Source organism: Candida tropicalis (assembly GCF_000006335.3).
Source record: "Candida tropicalis MYA-3404 genomic scaffold supercont3.4, whole genome shotgun sequence".
NCBI classification, from domain to species: domain Eukaryota; kingdom Fungi; phylum Ascomycota; class Pichiomycetes; order Serinales; family Debaryomycetaceae; genus Candida; species Candida tropicalis.
In genome coordinates this window covers 804,717-821,986 of record NW_003020056.1, presented here as the reverse complement: position 1 = coordinate 821,986, position 17,270 = coordinate 804,717, and the positions used below count along the sequence as shown (strand labels likewise).

The following is a 17,270-nucleotide window of genomic DNA, read 5'->3' as shown; positions in this document are numbered from 1 at the left end:
AAATACAATATGCGATATCTCTTTTGTAGGGGTTGTTCTTGCATTGAAAAAGTATCAATCATAGTTTGGTACCCATTTGAATGTTTTTCATCATACTATGGTCGTGTAGTTTTGATAACTTTTTTTTTGGTCTTTGTCTTTAGATTTATCGTGAGCAACCAGTGTAACCATTTTTCTCTTTACGAGAGAAACCTTTCTAATTTACTAATCAATAGCAATTATGACTGATCCTCATACATCAATTGAGGATAAAGACAAAAATCATAAATCTAATCACGATGAACTACCGAACCTACTAGAATTGAAGTCAGATGAAAATGGAATCCTGGAAAACAACGCAGAACCTAAAGTAAACAAAGGCGACAATCAAGAGGTAAAAGACACAGATAATGTCAACGATAATCATGATCATCAGGAAGATGACGAAGAATCAGAAGACGAAGAAGAAGATGAAGAAGAGGATGATGATCCTCCAATGTTGAAATATACAAGACTAAACAAACTCCCGCCGAATTTCTTTACAAAAGACCCTGTATCTACTTGTACATTCCATGAATCAGTATTTATATTTGCAACCCACTCAGGTATTGTTCATATATGCAAACCTAATTTTGATTCAATAAGAACTTTTAAGGCACATAGAGCATCTATTTTATCTGTGTATACGGACGGGATATATTTTGCTACTGCATCAATGGATGGTACTGTTGTTATTGGGTCTATTTCTGACGAAAAGGATATAGTAGCCTATGATTTTGCAAGACCAGTACATGCAGTTGTTCTAGATCGTAATTATTACAAATCCAGAAGTTTTATTAGTGGTGGCATGGGAGGACAGGTTATATTTCTCGAGCAAAGGTTGGTTAGGTAAACGTTCTGACTTTGTTTTAGACAAAGATAATGGACCAATTGTTTCCATTCAATTAATTGGTGATTTAGTGCTTTGGATGAACGATAAAGGAATCAGTGTTTTCCATCTTCCAGCAAGACAAGTGATAGCAGTACTCGAAAAACCAGCCGATTCACCTCGTAGTGATCTTTACTGGCCACGTGTTACGTTTCCTGATCCTGATAGATTAATAATAGCCTGGAGCAATTACATTTGGTCACTTAGAGTTTCCATCAAGACTTCAGAAGATGGCAAAGACAATATACCTACTTCGTCTGGTATGAGTAGGATTTTACCATCAACTGCTAGTATTTCTTTCCGAGCTGTTCAAGAAAAAAAAGTGGAGGTAGAGCATATTTTTAAACTCGATAGTCTAATATCTGGAATTGCGAGTTTTAAAGATGACCTATGGATGGTTTTAACTTATACACCACCAGAAGTCGATGAACAAACAGGAAAGAAAGATTTTTTCAATCCTGATTTAAAACTTATCAATTCAACTACTGGTGAAATTGAATTTGAAGAAGAGTTGGGATTAAAAGAAATTAATAACTTGGGATTGAATGATTTTATGTTGGGATCACATATAGAAACGTCTCCGAAATATTATATTATTAGTGCTAAGGACGGAGTTATTGCTGAAGAGTTTCAAATGAGTGATCGACTTTCATGGTACTTGGACAAAGAAAATTATTTGCAAGCTTGGGAAATTAGTGAGCATTTAGTTAGTCCTGTTAAAAGATTAAGTTATGGTACACAATATGTGGATCTGTTAATTAGGGATGATGAGTGGGGAAAGGCAGCTGAATTTTTGAAAAACTTATTGCTATTGGCTCCTGTAAATAAGGATACTAGTGATACAAAAAGTTTGACACAGATTAGTACAAACTCGACCCAGGGGGAATTGGAAAAAGAAATTTTAGGCTACTGGGAGACATGGGCAGGAATATTTATCAAGAGCAATCACATACCAGAACTCACAAGTGTCATTCCTATTGAATCTGGATGTTTATCCACTGGTATTTATAACAAAATTCTAGGATACTGGATTAAAGAAGATCCTGAGAAATGTTTACAACTTATTAACGTATGGGATGTTAATTTATATGATTCTAAGGAAATTTCAAAGGAATTAGAACCACTTTCTGTGAGTAATGAAACAATTGAACGTGCCTTGGTTATCTTATATAACAAAACATTGAATCCGATAAAAGCAGTGCCTCACTTGGTTCATTTGAGAGATTCAAATATTGTTGAGTATCTATCTGATAATCATATATTAGTTAATTTTACTTCACAATTACCGGTAATGATCAATTTGATGTTTGAACCTGGAGATTTGGAAACCATGTTAGTAACTGAGATTGAACCAAGATTAGAAAAAGTTGTTGCTATTCTTGTTGACCATAGGTTAGAAATTGCCCCGAAGGAAATTGTCAACTTGTTGAATGAGTCTGACTTGTCATTTGTTAGTTTCTTTTACTTGGAGAAGCTTGGTGAGATTGATAATTTCCTATTAGAAGGATTTGGTAATGATCGTGTCAAGCTATATGCAGATTACAAGAGGGACAAATTGTTACCGTACTTAACTAAAAATGATGATTATGATATTGAAGCTGCAATTACTATCTGTGAGAATAATGAATATACCAAGGAGTTGGTCTACTTATTGGGTAAAATAGGTCAAAACAAGCAGGCATTATCTTTGGTAATAAATAAACTAGAAGATGCCACTATGGCAATAGAATTTGCCAAGCATCAAAATGAGAGAGAAACCTGGGAAATGTTACTTGACGAATCAATGACAAGACCTAAATTTATTAAGGCGTTGATTGAGAATTCCGATGAGACATCCAATGCTTTTTACGATCCAATTACTATATTACAAAGAATGCCGTCTGACTTTGTCATTGAAGGGTTAAATGAATCAGTCATTGAATTTTCCAAAAATAATGATTTAAACATGTTATTAAATCAAATTATTTTAAAGATCATTTATAAACAATCTGCCATGACTTCACAAGAGTATAAACGAGAGAAAATCAAAGGGTTTGAAATCAAGGTTGACGAGTCTATCAAAGAGATGATTCAAGAATTTGAAACCATTGTTGCAATTGTAAAGAATGGAAGTAACGATGAAAATTCAAAAATTATAGATGTTCAACTTGAATCAAAATTAGTTGATGATTATAGTAAACTTCCATATTCAGGGTTGTCCGAAAAGCTTGCACATATAAAACAATTAGAAGAAAAGTTATCTTGAGTTTATAGTTTAAATTAATGCATATTATTAATTCTTTTTTATTGGTATGTTAAATATCAAGATTCTGTGTTTTTGCATCATTGTATAGCTGCAAAAGAAATTTCAAAAAAAAAAAAAAAAAATTAAAAATATCAACTTTTTTTTTGCAATCACAATTAACACCATCAAGTATTTGTATTCTTTTTTTATATATTAATATCTCAGATCTTGCAATTTTTGCATGAATGTGCCTTAGTGAAGAATTGATAAATGATGAATGTAAATGAATTGAGAATTCCAAAAACTTTACATTTTGCAGATGAGATATCACAATTAAATAATAACAATTTTTCAAATTCAATAATTGAAAATACTGACTTGGTATCATCATCAAATAGTAAAACCCAAATGAATAAATCAAGGGCAGTTAATAAATTCATTAAAAGTAATTCAAAATTCATTCATGAATATAATGATGATGATTTGACAAAAAAGAAAAAGAATGGGAATTATAAGACTATTAATGGGATTGGAAATGGGAAAAGAAATGAAAATATTAATAATAATTTGATTTCAAATGGTAATGGAAATAGAAGTCATGGATCTATAATTTATGATATTTTGGATTTATATATGTTACCGGAATCAGCTGAACAACAACAAAAAGAGAAATCGTTATCTATAACAAATAAAAAGATTAATAAAAGTTCAGATATATTAAACAAATCGAAAAATCCAACTACCAATAAGAATAAGAATAAAAATTATGATTCAAAATCAGTATTATTGGCTTCTTTGCATCAAGGATATCATCAATATTTTGATAATGATGATCAAATAACTAATTCAACAACACGAACAAATAAATCAACACTAACAAATAAATCAACACTAACAAATAGAACCTCACCAGAAATATCAACAAATGGGGGTGCTAAATCTGAGAAGTCTACAGTTAGAGTAACTATTGATATTGATAGTATGAACAATAATGAAAATGAAGAAGTAATTGTTGGTGGATCAAGTGGTTGTGATATAATAGGAACCATAGTTGATGAATATGAAAATACTACTATTGATGAAGATGAGGAGGAAGAAGAATTAGAGACTAAAAATCATGGTTTTTGGTGGAGAACAACAACTATGGTTCATAAATTGAAAACATTTAGACATAGATCAATTTCAACAACTTCAAATGGTGATAATATTGCTTCAACGACATCTGGATATATTGATATTTCAACAAGAATTAATAAAAGAAGAGAATCAGTTGATGAGAAATTGAAAAGTATATTTAGTGATGGTACAATTTGAAGAAAAGAATTTACGTGATGGATTTAATGGTAATGAACAACAAAGGGATCAAAAACCATTACCTAAAAGAAGAGTAACTATTCAAGATCAAGCTGAAATCATTTATCCAAATAGTTCTGAGTTGAATTATTATCATAATCATAATCAACAACTTCATCATCATCATCATCATCATCAAAATCGTGGTCGTCGTCATCATTATCATCATCCATTACCTTCATCTCATTTTCAAAGAAAAGTAAGTAGAAAATTTAGCTTATTTAAAAAAGGATTCTAAATATAATTTTCAACTAAACAAGAAAAGTTAATATACACAAACAATGTTCTTCTTATCTATTAAATGGATTGAATCTTGAAAATATTGATCCAGTAGCTTTTGAAAAAATATCATTAGCAAAATTATTAGCTTTACCAAATTTATCACATTTAGTAAAAGCCAAAGCATTAGTCATTGATAAAGTAATAGCAACAATTAATAATAACATATATAAAAATTCAAATTTCAAAAATGCTAAAAATGCCAATAATATCCAAGCAAGTGGTTGACCATATAATAATAACCAAAAAACTTTTGAATCAATTGGATTAATATATCTATTTGGATCAGAACTTTCAAACACCCAAACATTTTCAAAATCTTTTGAACCATCAGATGTTGATGGATCAATCATATTTGTTTCATTCCACCATCGTAATCCAACTAATAATCTTCCGGATATATTTTTTAAATTCCAAAAGTCTGCTGCTATTAATAAAATCAATACAATGAAATGTAATATAAATGTATTCTTGGTTGTGACTTGATTAATAATAATATTACCAAATATATAAATAACAACTGGTGATACCCTGAAGAATATATAGAAAAATAAAGCAATTGGATGAGATGATTGTTTTAATCTTTCCATTAATGTTTGTGGTTGTTGTTGTTGATCTGTAGAAGATGATTCAATGGGTTGTTGAGGCTCCATTGGACCTTGAGCATAACTCTGAGGAGTTGGTGCAGTTCTTGTAGATTGTGAATTTACTGGATCAGTAGTTGCATATGATGGTAATGATGACACATCATCAAATGGTTCATCTGGTTCAACTGCAGTATATTTTGAACTCATGGTATTATTGATGATCGTTGGTAGTGGTGGTGGTGGTGGTGATAGTGATCGTGTTGTAAACTTTTTTTTGGTTGCCTCTATTCTGACAACCAAAGAAAAAAAAAAAATCACCAAATTTTTCTCTTCCTTCTTTTGTACCAAACAGAGACAAAAAAATTTCAAACTCCTTGTAACTTCAATTTCCATTTTTTCATTAAAGATCCAACATCACTATCAATAAGTAATACAAACCATGGGATTCATACGTAAATTTATAGCAAGAATAACAAGAACGCAACTAGAAACAGCAAAAGTATGTATAATCATCAACTATCTCCACACAGAAGTACAATCATGAGATACTAACAATATTTCTTTCCTTCTTTTGAACTAGTTTGGATTTTATTTATTATCACCTATATGTGTTATGTATTATGTTGGTTTAGATACTGATAAGAAATTCAATTTACCTGGGTTTTGGCCAGATCCATCCACATTAAATCAAATTCCAAAAGAACCTCATGAAATTCAAGCGGAAATTGCTCGTATAAGACGAGCTAGAATTGAAAAGAGAAAGAGATTAGAAGAAAAAGCAAGAGAATTAGGTATAACTGAAGATGATGTAGAAGAAGAAGAAAATGAATCAACTATTGTTGAAAAAGGTGAATCAAATCAACTTGTATGATATACATAACTCCTGATTATGGTCATGAAGGTGGCACGACTAATTTATCAAATTATACTCCTTGTAAATATACGTATATATATATATATAAATAATTATCTATTGATAGTTTATACTTGATTGATTCTTGCTTGAATCCTACGTAAATTATACTCTAAATCGTCAATTGTACTTTGAGAAAGTTTTAAAGTATTTGAAGCAGAATATTCAAGAATTTTGGATATAGTCGCAACCATTTCTAAATCTGTGGTTGTGTTCATCGAAACTTGTTGTCTTGACATGATCGATCCACGCATTTGTGAAGATGGTTGAACAACCATAGACCCTTGCTGTTGTTGGGATGTGGTAGGAGGTTGTGGTTGATTGATATTGTTTACATATATCGGGGTTTGACCACTATCATAACTATCATATCTTGAACCATTAGAATATTGAGGACTTGTTTGAGTTAATGTACCATTAACTGGAGAATCATTATTTGAAACAGGAGAAAATCCATATCCAGGAATATTCTGATTGGCAACTGATTGTTGTGCTTGAGATGGTAACTCTTGTGGTTGAGATGGTCGATGTGCTGTCTGTGGTGGCACCAATTGTCCTTGTTGTTGTTGCTGTGGTGAGTCTTGAATATGACTTCTTTTAGTGTTGTCCCAAGTTTCCATAGTTGATAACTTATGTTTTAATGGATTATTGGTGTACCCAGTCATAGTGTTGTCAAAATTAGGAGATGACTTTTGAGATGGTAAACTATCAATACTTCCAGTTGTTACTGAATTTAAAACATTCATATTTGGGAAAGTAACATTGTCAAACGCAGCAATCACAGGATTGTTATTGTCATTAGTGACATTGCTATTACTATTGTTATTACCTTGAGTTAATGGGTCGATATCTTTCATTTCAGTATCGTCAATAATTTTATTAAACAAAAATTGATTATCACCCATTTGATTCATGGCAGTAACTGAAAACCAAGGATCATTATTAACCAAATCATTAGCTGTAGTAGTAGTATAATTATTACCACTGATTGGATCATATTTACTGTCATCGTCATGTTCATCATATTGATCCACAGGTTCCAGAAGACAACTATCGATGATTTCATCAAGTGATGCATAACTCAATGTAACTTTAGATCTTTCATTAACCAATCCAACTAATTCTTCAGTTTCCCATGGTATAACCACATTCAAATAACTCATAATCTCTTGTAGTTTTCTGTAACTTTTAGTTTCATCAAACCTTGTTAATTGATCATTTAAATGTAATAATTGATTTGGATTCCCTGTTGGCCAATCCATTAAATCAAATAAATGGGTTTTCTTCCACGATGAAAATATACGTTCTTGAGATATTGAATGCCATGATCTTGTTATCCATTCAATTGCTTTAATTAATGGGATATGATAATGAGATGAAGATAATACTTCTAATGATGGAACCAGTATTGATTGCGCAGCAGCAGAATCAAGATTTTCAGTTGTTAAATCTTCAGTTGTTCCATTATTATTTCTACCCCCATTTGATATATTTCGTTGAAGATTGATCATTTCTAAATATTGTTGCATTCGATATAGGATTTTAAATTCTTCAACTAATCCAAAACTCATCGGTAAATAATCAAATTTAACTCCAGAATATGTGATATTATAAGGATTTTTATGATTTGCTTCGTTTTTCAAATAAACTAATCTGATATTGTTGAATTTCAAATTGATAATACGGTGAGAAGAACAATCATCAAGTAGTATAAGGATTTTTCTACCGTTTGGTCTTGCGGTGGATAATTTATGATCCAACATGGTTAAATAATTTTGAAACATTGATGAAGTTATCCATTTGTTTGTATTTGATTTATACATTATATTGTAAACTTCAGTTATTTTATTCATCAAATTTTGATAGGATACACTATCATAATGAAGACTGTTTAAACTGGCATGAGAACTTTTGGACACATCAAATTTATCATATTTTCCAACAATTATAGGAGATAATTTTTCAGATCCATCAATATTACAACCAAGCATAATAGTTAAGGAATATTCTGAGCCAGCATGTGTTTGTTTGATACCTTTATCAATTGAAGATACATCAAATATTTGATCTAATGGTAATGAATAAAAAAGTTGAAAATCATCAACTACAAATACATCCTGAGGAGAATATCCATCTTGAGCAACAATTTCTCGTAGATATTTCTTCAATTCTAATATTTCGTCCAATTTCCAAACTTTATTTAAAGGATAACCTCTATTATTTAGAATTTCTTGTGGGGTGCCAGTGATATTTATATTTAATTTCTTAATGAAATGAGAACACCATTTTTGATTGAAAACCCCATTTCCATCTTTGCCTTCTTTAGGTAAGCTCGTCCAAATTCCATTAGCCGTAGATTGAATAATTGGAGTAGTCATGGGTAAATTTTCCCAAACTGCTTGAGTTATCCATTCGGTTAAAATACGACGCAACAAAGGGTTGGCTCGTTTACGTCTTCTTATTAGTTCGAATTCTGATTCTTTTCTTGAAATAATATCATTTTTTGAATGCAATATTCTTGAAATTGTTGTTTGTGAAGGGGGCTTCTCAGATCCATATTCTTTCATTGCCCATAAAGCTAAATCAGCTTGAGTCATTTCAGGATTTGACTCTGATTTCAAACAAATACCAATCTTCTGTTTAATTGTATAACCCATGATGGATATGCCAAAGTATTAAAAGAATAAATAGAAAGTTATTGGTTTCGAAATCTATTTCTCCCCCCTTTCAATACAAAAGGATAATTGAAAATTAATAGGAAATAGAGCTAATTTAAATAAAAGGCTCACAGCAAAAAAAAAAAATCAATTAAAAAGTTAAACAGAAAATTTTTTTTTTTTTTAATTTTGTTCTCCTTCAGACAGAAATTTTACAAATATTAATTAATCTGAATTATCCGAGAATTTACACTAAACTATAAAACTTCTATTATTATAATTATTATTATGTCACGTGCAGCCCACCAGATTATCTGAATATATTATGTATATACTAACCGTACACAATCGTTCTTGTTTAAATTGTTCCTCCGAAAGTTGAGTTGCAATTCCGAACTTTTGACGCTTTTAATTGATATCAAATTTTTTCTTTGTTGGCAAAAATAAAAAACGAGAAAGTCACGTGATCAGTTCAATTTAGTCTTTCCAATTGCAAACAAATACAACATTAATTGAACGGACCAATTAGGATTAAACTAATTGATCTCAGGAACGGGTCATTTGGAATGATTTGTCTATTTTTTTTAGCATTATTTACTTTAATAAATGTAGCAAATTATGTTTTGATTTCATAGACGTCGTTCCAAAGACGAGGTTTGCTCACATTAACAATTATGTCTGGTGTCACAAGTATTTTCATTACATTTTTGTAATAATTTTCAGTCCCTCTATAGTTTTGTATTCTTTATGATGTCAGATTCGTGGCTAATATTCGTTTCTGAGAGCTATTATAACGTCTTTGCTTAATTTTGTACAACTTTCGCCGTGGTGGTGGTATGATGATTTGTCTCGGGTACTCGCACCCATCATTCAAAGTAAAACTGAAGAAATATTTTTTTTTAAAAATCTGAGACTGGTTGCAAAAATTAAACGAAAATTGTTCTTTACAACAGATCCCCATAACAGTATATAACAAATCATGATCAGCAATAGTTACAACCCATTTGATGGGTAATCACATATATTTAACTAACTAATAAAAACAAGATTACTATTAAACCACGAGACTAGCTGATAAGAAAAAAACAACAACCAAACAATAGACACAGTTAATTGGAATCTAAAAATTCTATAACAATTTTAAAAATTTCTTTAAACATTTCATCATTTTCAATGAATAAAGAATGACGACCTTTACTAATTTCAGTCAATTTCTTATTATTATCCTGTTGATCTTTGAATAAAGCAACGAATTTTCTACTTGCTCTAATATCATTAATATGATCATCATCACCATGAACAACCAACACTGGGATATCTTTATCAAAATGAGCAGCATATTCAGGTCTTAATAAATCTTCACCTCTAGCAAACATATCATGAAATTGACGAATAGTACCAATTAATTTATCATGACCTTTAATATAATTCTTCCATCTTTCATTTGAAGTAATGTAGTCATAATTCAATTTACTATCAATTTTAAAATTTGGTAATAAATAATTGGCATATGGCATAGCAGCACGTAAAACAAAATTTGGTTTAGTATCAGGATGTAATTGAATCAATGGACCACAAGCTAAAATACCTCTAATATTTTCTTTATATTTACCTCTAATACCATAATTTAAAATAATTCCTCCACCCATAGAATGACCCATTAAGTAAAATTTTTCATCTTTATTAACTCTTAAATCTAATAATCTTTTAATAAAAAATTCTAAATCATCAAATACATAAAATTCATTAGTTTGTCCAATTAATTTCCCTGGTGATGTTTCTCCAGCTCCTCTTTGATCAAAAAAGAAAACTTCATAACCATTCTGTGATAAATTATCAAAAAATTCAGTGTAAACATTGGATTGTTCAGCAAACCCATGAACATAAATGATTTTTCCTTTGTAAGTTACTTCATTTGGTACTTTCCAAGTAACTGTTTTAAATTTGGCATTATTATGTTCAACGAATTCAATAGTTGGCTCACCTTTTGGTGTATATGGAATATCGGATGACATGGTTGTTTAAAATGATGTTGTTGATTATGGTGTGTTGAAATAAATAAGACAAAAAAAATGTTTACAACTCAAATTCAATTAGGATTCAATGGTTATACTTAAATATGATTAAACTATCAAGATAAAGTGGAGTAAGCTTGGGAGGGCAAAACTGGCGAGATAGAGTGTGGGATAACTGATTTTTTTTTTACCAATACAAAAGAGGGTCGTGTATTCATTGCCAAGAAACATTGCCTCGGTTATTGTTTGTTTTTACTGTTCTAACAATAGAACCCGTATTACGTTAGCACTATCAAGATCAAAATGAGTAATAATTTAGCAGTCGAGGTTTTAGGTAATTATAACGTTCAAACAGTTATGTAAGATCGTAATGGTAGCAACTGAAATGTTGACTAAATCTCATAAAGAAAGATAACGTGGATTAACGCACGCCGATAAGGATTCGCTATTGTTTTATGTAATCGCATAATAAATTAACTTGGGGTAGTCCAATTTTAGTCAATACATTCTCAATAATACCACATAAAGCATTAATATGAGGACAGAAGACGACGATCTCTTCCCTCGAAGCATTATTATTATCGAGGAGTCAGGTACAACTCGTTTGTACTTATAAAGTTGGATTTTAATTGGTAGCATTTATTTGAAAATACACATACCATGCCCCCGTCTCGTCGCCCCCACTCCTGTTGGATTACACTTTTCTATTGTTAATAAAAGTTTGTAACAATTAGTTAATGCTGCTAATAGTAGTAGTGCCACCACAGTATGTGACTAAAAATTGTTGTACATTACTACTACGAGTAAATGTGTTTGCTATCATAGACACATATGCTACACATATTCTACTCACACTCCCACAGATACGACCGTGTTTATCCACACTTCTATCCTGATCATAGACTAGCCATTAGAGATCACAAGTATTTTGCACCAGGTGTTGTTATTTCCTATTTTGGAAATACATTACCACTATTAATGCTAAACTGTGGGCTAGGCTATCACGTGCTTCTTTTATTTTAATTTTTTTTTTTGTTTTTTTCACGTTCGTACAAATCGCATAGATTCAAAGAAACGACGAACAACAACAACAGAAAAAAAAAACTATTTAACAACCTGTTGATAACAAACATTTATTCTTTTCTGAGTTGTATTATCACTACATAGAACAAGGAAACAAGAGAGTGATTGATCACAATGACTTTAATTCATTCTGTTGCCACTGATGGTACTCATATTTTCTATAGTCAACAAACTCAAAGATATCTTATTTTAACATCTGGAGGAGGAGTTGAGATTTCTAATAGTATTCCAATTGTTTATAAGAATTTAACTAATAATAAAGAAATTTCAATTATTATTGGTACCATTAGATTAAAATTTGGATATTATGTTATTATTGGTAGAAGTCATCAAATTACTGGATCTATTTTAGGTAATGATATTGCAACTATTCAAGATTTTGAAATTTTACCAATTGGAATTAATGAATTGAGTAAGAAAAATAATGAAGAATTACAATATTTAAAATTATTAAATATTCATTTAACTAATGCTACATTGTTTTATTCAATTGATAATAAATATGATTTAACCAATTCATTACAAAGACAATTTACTACTTCAAATTTACAATTGGATGATAGATTTTTTTGGAATAAATATTTAGTTGAAGATTTAATTAAATCTACAGGAAGTGTTAAAAATGAATTTATAACTCCATTAATATATGGATATTTTAAAAGTCATAATGCTTATTTTAATGGGAAAATTTTAGAATTTGCTTTATTAACAAGAAGATCAGTTTCAAGAGCTGGTACAAGATATTTTAGAAGAGGTATTGATATTGATGGTAATGTAGCAAATTTTAATGAAACTGAACAATTTTTCACAAGTGATGATAAACATATTTTTTCAATTTTACAAACTAGAGGTTCGGTTCCTGTTTATTGGGCAGAAATTAATAATTTAAAATATAAACCAAATTTAGTTATTAGTACTCAATCAAGTTTAGATGCAACTGCTAAACATTTTAAACAACAAGTTGAATTATATGGAGATAATTATTTGGTTAATTTAGTTAATCAAAAAGGTTATGAAAAACCAGTTAAAGAAGCTTATGAAAATGCTGTTGATAATTTACCTAATGAATTATCTAAACATGTTAATTATATTTATTTTGATTTTCATCATGAATGTAAAGGTATGAAATATCATAGAATTAATTTATTATTGGATCATTTAATTTCATTGGGTTATACATCAGATAATTATTTTGAATATGATTTGCAAAATTCAACTATTGTTAAATTACAAAATAAAATTGTCCGTACCAATTGTATGGATTGTTTAGATCGTACTAATGTTGTTCAATCAACTATAGGTAGATGGGTTTTACAAAATCAATTATCCGAAACTAATTATTTACCATCTCCAGCAACCACGCCATTTGAAAGAATCGATAAGAAATTTAATTTATTTTTCCAAAACTTTTGGGCTGATAATGCTGATGCTGTTAGTTGTGCTTATTCAGGTACTGGTGCATTGAAAACTGATTTTACAAGATTAGGTAAACGTACTTATAAGGGAGGTTTAAATGATTTAATTAATTCAATTTCAAGATATTATAAAAATAATTTAACTGATGGTTCAAGACAAGATTCTTATGATTTATTTTTAGGTAAATTTAAACCATTTCAAGATTCAATTAAATCTCCATTTATTGATAAACGTCCTCCTTTTATTCAATTATTACCTTATCTATTAGGTACTAGTTTATTGATTTTATTGGCAGTTCTAGTTTATCCAAAAGGTGGTTCAATTTTCCAAACTAAAAATTTAATTGTTATTACTTTATGTTTAATGTTTAGTACTAGAAATTGGTTATATTTAATTAATCATGGTTATCAATTTGTTGACTGGCCAAGATTAATCAATTTGGATTTCTTGAGAAAAGATGATATTGTTGATACTTCATCTGGTAAAATCATTGGGGTTAATTTTGATGAAACTGAAAATTTCAAAGTTTACAACAAAAAGAGAAACTAATATCATTTATCATTATTATTATCAACATGATCAAGAAGGAGTTCGATGTTTTTATAGTTTTTTAATTTTTGTTGAATTTCATTATACATTAAATATACATATAGATATATTTCATCCTTATCTTTGTTGGTATCTCTTTCTCTTTGTCTTTCTCTATAAATTTATTGTTGGTGGACTATTCATTAACAATTGTTGAGTACTAATTTCATTATTATTCAATTTATCACCAAATTCCATCAATTCAAATATTAAACTCATATTTGGACATATTCTATCACATGCTTCAATATACATTTCTTCATTACCATTCTTCAATAATTCATAAGCTTCATTAACTCCCAATTGAAATTTCTTCATGAAAAATGCAACTACAACACATGCTGATCTTGAAACTCCACATTGACAATGAATTAAAATTTTTAATCCTTTATTATAAAATTCTTCAATTTTTGAAGTAATTTCAAATAAATCTTTTGATATTGATGAATTATGTGACCATGGTATATAATGATATTCCCGTTCTCCAGAAATTTCTTCTCCATATTTTCTGGTTAAATTTTTACATTCTTTAGCAACATTAATAACCAAATTAAATTGTCGAACATCTAAATTACCTTCAATAGGATCCGAATATAAATAAATTAAATTATCAAGAACACCTCTTGGTCCATTTGGATATGCATTAATAGATGTCAGTTCTTGCAATTCTTCAGGAACATGAAATTTCTTTGAATTATAAACCAAATTTTGTGGTGTACTCAACATGGTTGTGGTGGTTGTAGTATTTGAATTAGAATTGAAATTAAATGCAGCTTCAGCAGGTGAGCTTATGGAAATTCCATTAAATCTTTGACCTATTGAATGTGTAGGCGATTCAACAACAATTCGATTATCCAATCCTCCCAAAGGACTTTGTAGTCTTGGAGGAGTTGACAATGGAGAAGATTTAGATTGTAATGCAAATGGAGGAGGAGCAGGAGGTAAGATATTATTTTTTGTTATTCTTCTCATTGAAACAGATCCAACTTCACTATCAGAATCACCACCATTAGAAAACCCCATCACTGACGAGCTATTACTATTATTAATGTTATGATGATTACTAATGATTGGAGGGAATTTATACAGTGAACCAGCACTTAGAGGATCTTGTTGTTGTTGTAATAATGGGGGCATTTTTGGGGTTTCCGTTATTGTAGGAGTTTGTAATGCTGTATAATCTAAATTATAATAATTGGTCATATTCTTCTTTATTGGTGACTCAATGTTGGGTATCTTTTGTCTCGAATTGTTATTATTATTCATTAGGAAAGAAGTTGAATTAGATGAAGCCAATTTTGGTAAATTCTTGGTATATCCATTGGTAGATTCTTGTAAATTTAAAGATAAATTCTTCATATTTCTATTCATAGTTAATGAACTTGGTTTTCGAGAATGTTTTGGGGAATAATTTATTAAACCCGGTGAAAGTGATGAATTGGTTGAATTCGAACTAGTCGATGATACAGACGATATTGATGATTGATAATTATGTTGTAAACCTGGTGGTCTTTGTAAAGTATATGACGCGGTAGACATCAAGGTCGGGGTTTGGTTTGGTTGGGGTACCACAGCTTGACTAGGATCTTCTAAATCTTCATCCATTACCCCATGTTGCTTATGACTATGTTGTTGTTGTTGTTGTTGTTGTTGTGCTGTAGTTGTTGTGGTGGACATTGATATCAGATGATGAATTGTATTTGAAGGAGTTGCGGTTGCAGCAATAGAAGTTGGGGATTGGGCAGGGTTTGATCCCATACTTGAATTACTTGAGTTTAAATACAATAAACTGTTTATACTATTTGATCGACTGTTATTTGTACTTGATATGCTTTCAAAACTGAATGACGATATATGATTCGGTGGTCTTATTGCAGTAGTTGTAGATGAAAATGGAATAGACATAAATGGCGAAAAAAAAATGGATCTATTAATCAAATTTAGGAAACTAATGAAAAAAAATAATAAAACTTGATGAATTGAATTGGGTGAAAAAAAAAAATGAAAAAAAAAAAGAAAAAAGGACCAAAGTAAATAACTAACTAAATCTCTTTAAATAATAAATAAATGAATAAAAAAAAAATCAAATAATAGAATTTCCTGTGGATAATAGGTTTCTTAAATGTTTCTTCTTTTCTTTTTATGTTAGTTGTTTTAGAAATTAAAAAAAGGGGTGCCTGGTTTTCGTTTTTTTTTCTTTTTTTTTTTCTTTTTGTATTTTTTTTATTTTTGTTGACTTTAAAGTATCGAGTGTTGTATCTGTAAGTTATAGTGCAGTACAATAAAGGGCAAAATCAAAATCAAAATCAAACAGAATGCAAATGCAAAAATAAGTAAATGTATACAAAAATAAAAAGGCTTCGTGGATGTCTCAAAATATATGGTACAGGGAAGGGGGCCAAAAATGTTAATATAATACAAAGATTATTATTGTTTTAGTCTTGTTCTTTTCTAACAACAACAAAAAAAAATAAGGAACAATAAAAAAATTTTTCTCAAAAGCCAACTTTCAAGGAACCTGCAAGATATTAATATGATTTTTTTTTTTTTTGGTTTTGTTTGGTTTCGATCGTTTGGGGATAATAATAAAGAAAAAACCAGCCTTTGTTTAGAATTTAATTTAGGACTATTAAAGATCGGATTTATTTCTTTTTTTAAAAAAAAAAAACCTATAGTGTGTGTGTGTCTGTTTATGAAATTTAATTGTAGATGATCTTCGGTTTCTTTTATATTACTTTGCAAGTTGTAAAAGTATTAGGAAGCGGTTGTTGTTGTAGTAGTTAATGTTGTTGTTACTGGTGGTCGTGGTGTATTTATTTTTGGTTTTGTGATGTCTCAAGTCTGACATTTGGGGACGGGTGGTACGTCTATTTCTTTTGTTAAAAAATTTAATTTGTGCGTGTAACGTGAAAGTTTTTTTTTTTTTTTTTTTTTTTTTTTTTGCACAATAATAGCGTGCCATAAAATTGTCTTTTAAAACAACCACCCAAAACAAAATGGAATAAACGAGCAGCAGCAATCACAACCACAACCACAACAGAATTGGATGTGGATAGGAGGATGTGTGGGTTAGAACAGTTATTATCCGCTCTTGCTCTCCTGGTTTTTGTTGTCGATGATGATAAGCGAAGATCAGTCAAACAAGAAACTTGTGCTGGAAATAAGTAAATCAATAAATGAATAACAAGTCTCTATTCCTATTTCAATGCATGGGTTAATAACGATAATAATAATAATAATAATAATAT

General features: G+C 29.8%; 9 protein-coding genes across 9 annotated transcripts; 5 read left to right on the top strand and 4 right to left on the bottom strand. All coding sequences in view use genetic code 12, as the record gives it.

Moving 5' to 3' along the window:
* Positions 1 to 220: 220 nt before the first annotated feature.
* Positions 221 to 871, top strand: CTRG_03366 (WD40 repeat domain-containing protein; the record flags this gene model as incomplete). The annotated part of the gene is made up of 1 exon (XM_002549023.1): positions 221 to 871. The coding sequence occupies one exon, from the start codon at positions 221 to 223 to the stop codon at positions 869 to 871; it is 651 nt and encodes a 216-aa protein (XP_002549069.1).
* Positions 872 to 947: 76 nt separating this feature from the next.
* On the top strand, positions 948 to 3,152 carry VPS41 (Vps41p; the record flags this gene model as incomplete). Its single annotated transcript, XM_002549022.1, has 1 exon — positions 948 to 3,152. One exon carries the CDS (start codon positions 948 to 950, stop codon positions 3,150 to 3,152), a length of 2,205 nt encoding a protein of 734 aa, XP_002549068.1.
* A 249-nt stretch (positions 3,153 to 3,401) lies between these two features.
* CTRG_03364 (uncharacterized protein) lies at positions 3,402 to 4,445 on the top strand (the record flags this gene model as incomplete). Its single annotated transcript, XM_002549021.1, has 1 exon — positions 3,402 to 4,445. One exon carries the CDS (start codon positions 3,402 to 3,404, stop codon positions 4,443 to 4,445), a length of 1,044 nt encoding a protein of 347 aa, XP_002549067.1.
* A 329-nt stretch (positions 4,446 to 4,774) lies between these two features.
* Positions 4,775 to 5,743, bottom strand: CTRG_03363 (uncharacterized protein; the record flags this gene model as incomplete). The annotated part of the gene is made up of 1 exon (XM_002549020.1): positions 4,775 to 5,743. One exon carries the CDS (start codon positions 5,741 to 5,743, stop codon positions 4,775 to 4,777), a length of 969 nt encoding a protein of 322 aa, XP_002549066.1.
* A 220-nt stretch (positions 5,744 to 5,963) lies between these two features.
* On the top strand, positions 5,964 to 6,221 carry PET100 (Pet100p; the record flags this gene model as incomplete). Its single annotated transcript, XM_002549019.1, has 1 exon — positions 5,964 to 6,221. The coding sequence occupies one exon, from the start codon at positions 5,964 to 5,966 to the stop codon at positions 6,219 to 6,221; it is 258 nt and encodes an 85-aa protein (XP_002549065.1).
* Positions 6,222 to 6,331: 110 nt separating this feature from the next.
* Positions 6,332 to 8,920, bottom strand: PDC2 (Pdc2p; the record flags this gene model as incomplete). The annotated part of the gene is made up of 1 exon (XM_002549018.1): positions 6,332 to 8,920. The coding sequence occupies one exon, from the start codon at positions 8,918 to 8,920 to the stop codon at positions 6,332 to 6,334; it is 2,589 nt and encodes an 862-aa protein (XP_002549064.1).
* Positions 8,921 to 10,029: 1,109 nt separating this feature from the next.
* Positions 10,030 to 10,935, bottom strand: CTRG_03360 (acylglycerol lipase; the record flags this gene model as incomplete). Its single annotated transcript, XM_002549017.1, has 1 exon — positions 10,030 to 10,935. The coding sequence occupies one exon, from the start codon at positions 10,933 to 10,935 to the stop codon at positions 10,030 to 10,032; it is 906 nt and encodes a 301-aa protein (XP_002549063.1).
* Positions 10,936 to 12,132: 1,197 nt separating this feature from the next.
* SAC1 (phosphatidylinositol-3-phosphatase) lies at positions 12,133 to 13,983 on the top strand (the record flags this gene model as incomplete). The annotated part of the gene is made up of 1 exon (XM_002549016.1): positions 12,133 to 13,983. The coding sequence occupies one exon, from the start codon at positions 12,133 to 12,135 to the stop codon at positions 13,981 to 13,983; it is 1,851 nt and encodes a 616-aa protein (XP_002549062.1).
* Positions 13,984 to 14,136: 153 nt separating this feature from the next.
* Positions 14,137 to 15,927, bottom strand: CPP1 (tyrosine/serine/threonine protein phosphatase; the record flags this gene model as incomplete). Its single annotated transcript, XM_002549015.1, has 1 exon — positions 14,137 to 15,927. One exon carries the CDS (start codon positions 15,925 to 15,927, stop codon positions 14,137 to 14,139), a length of 1,791 nt encoding a protein of 596 aa, XP_002549061.1.
* Positions 15,928 to 17,270: the final 1,343 nt, after the last annotated feature.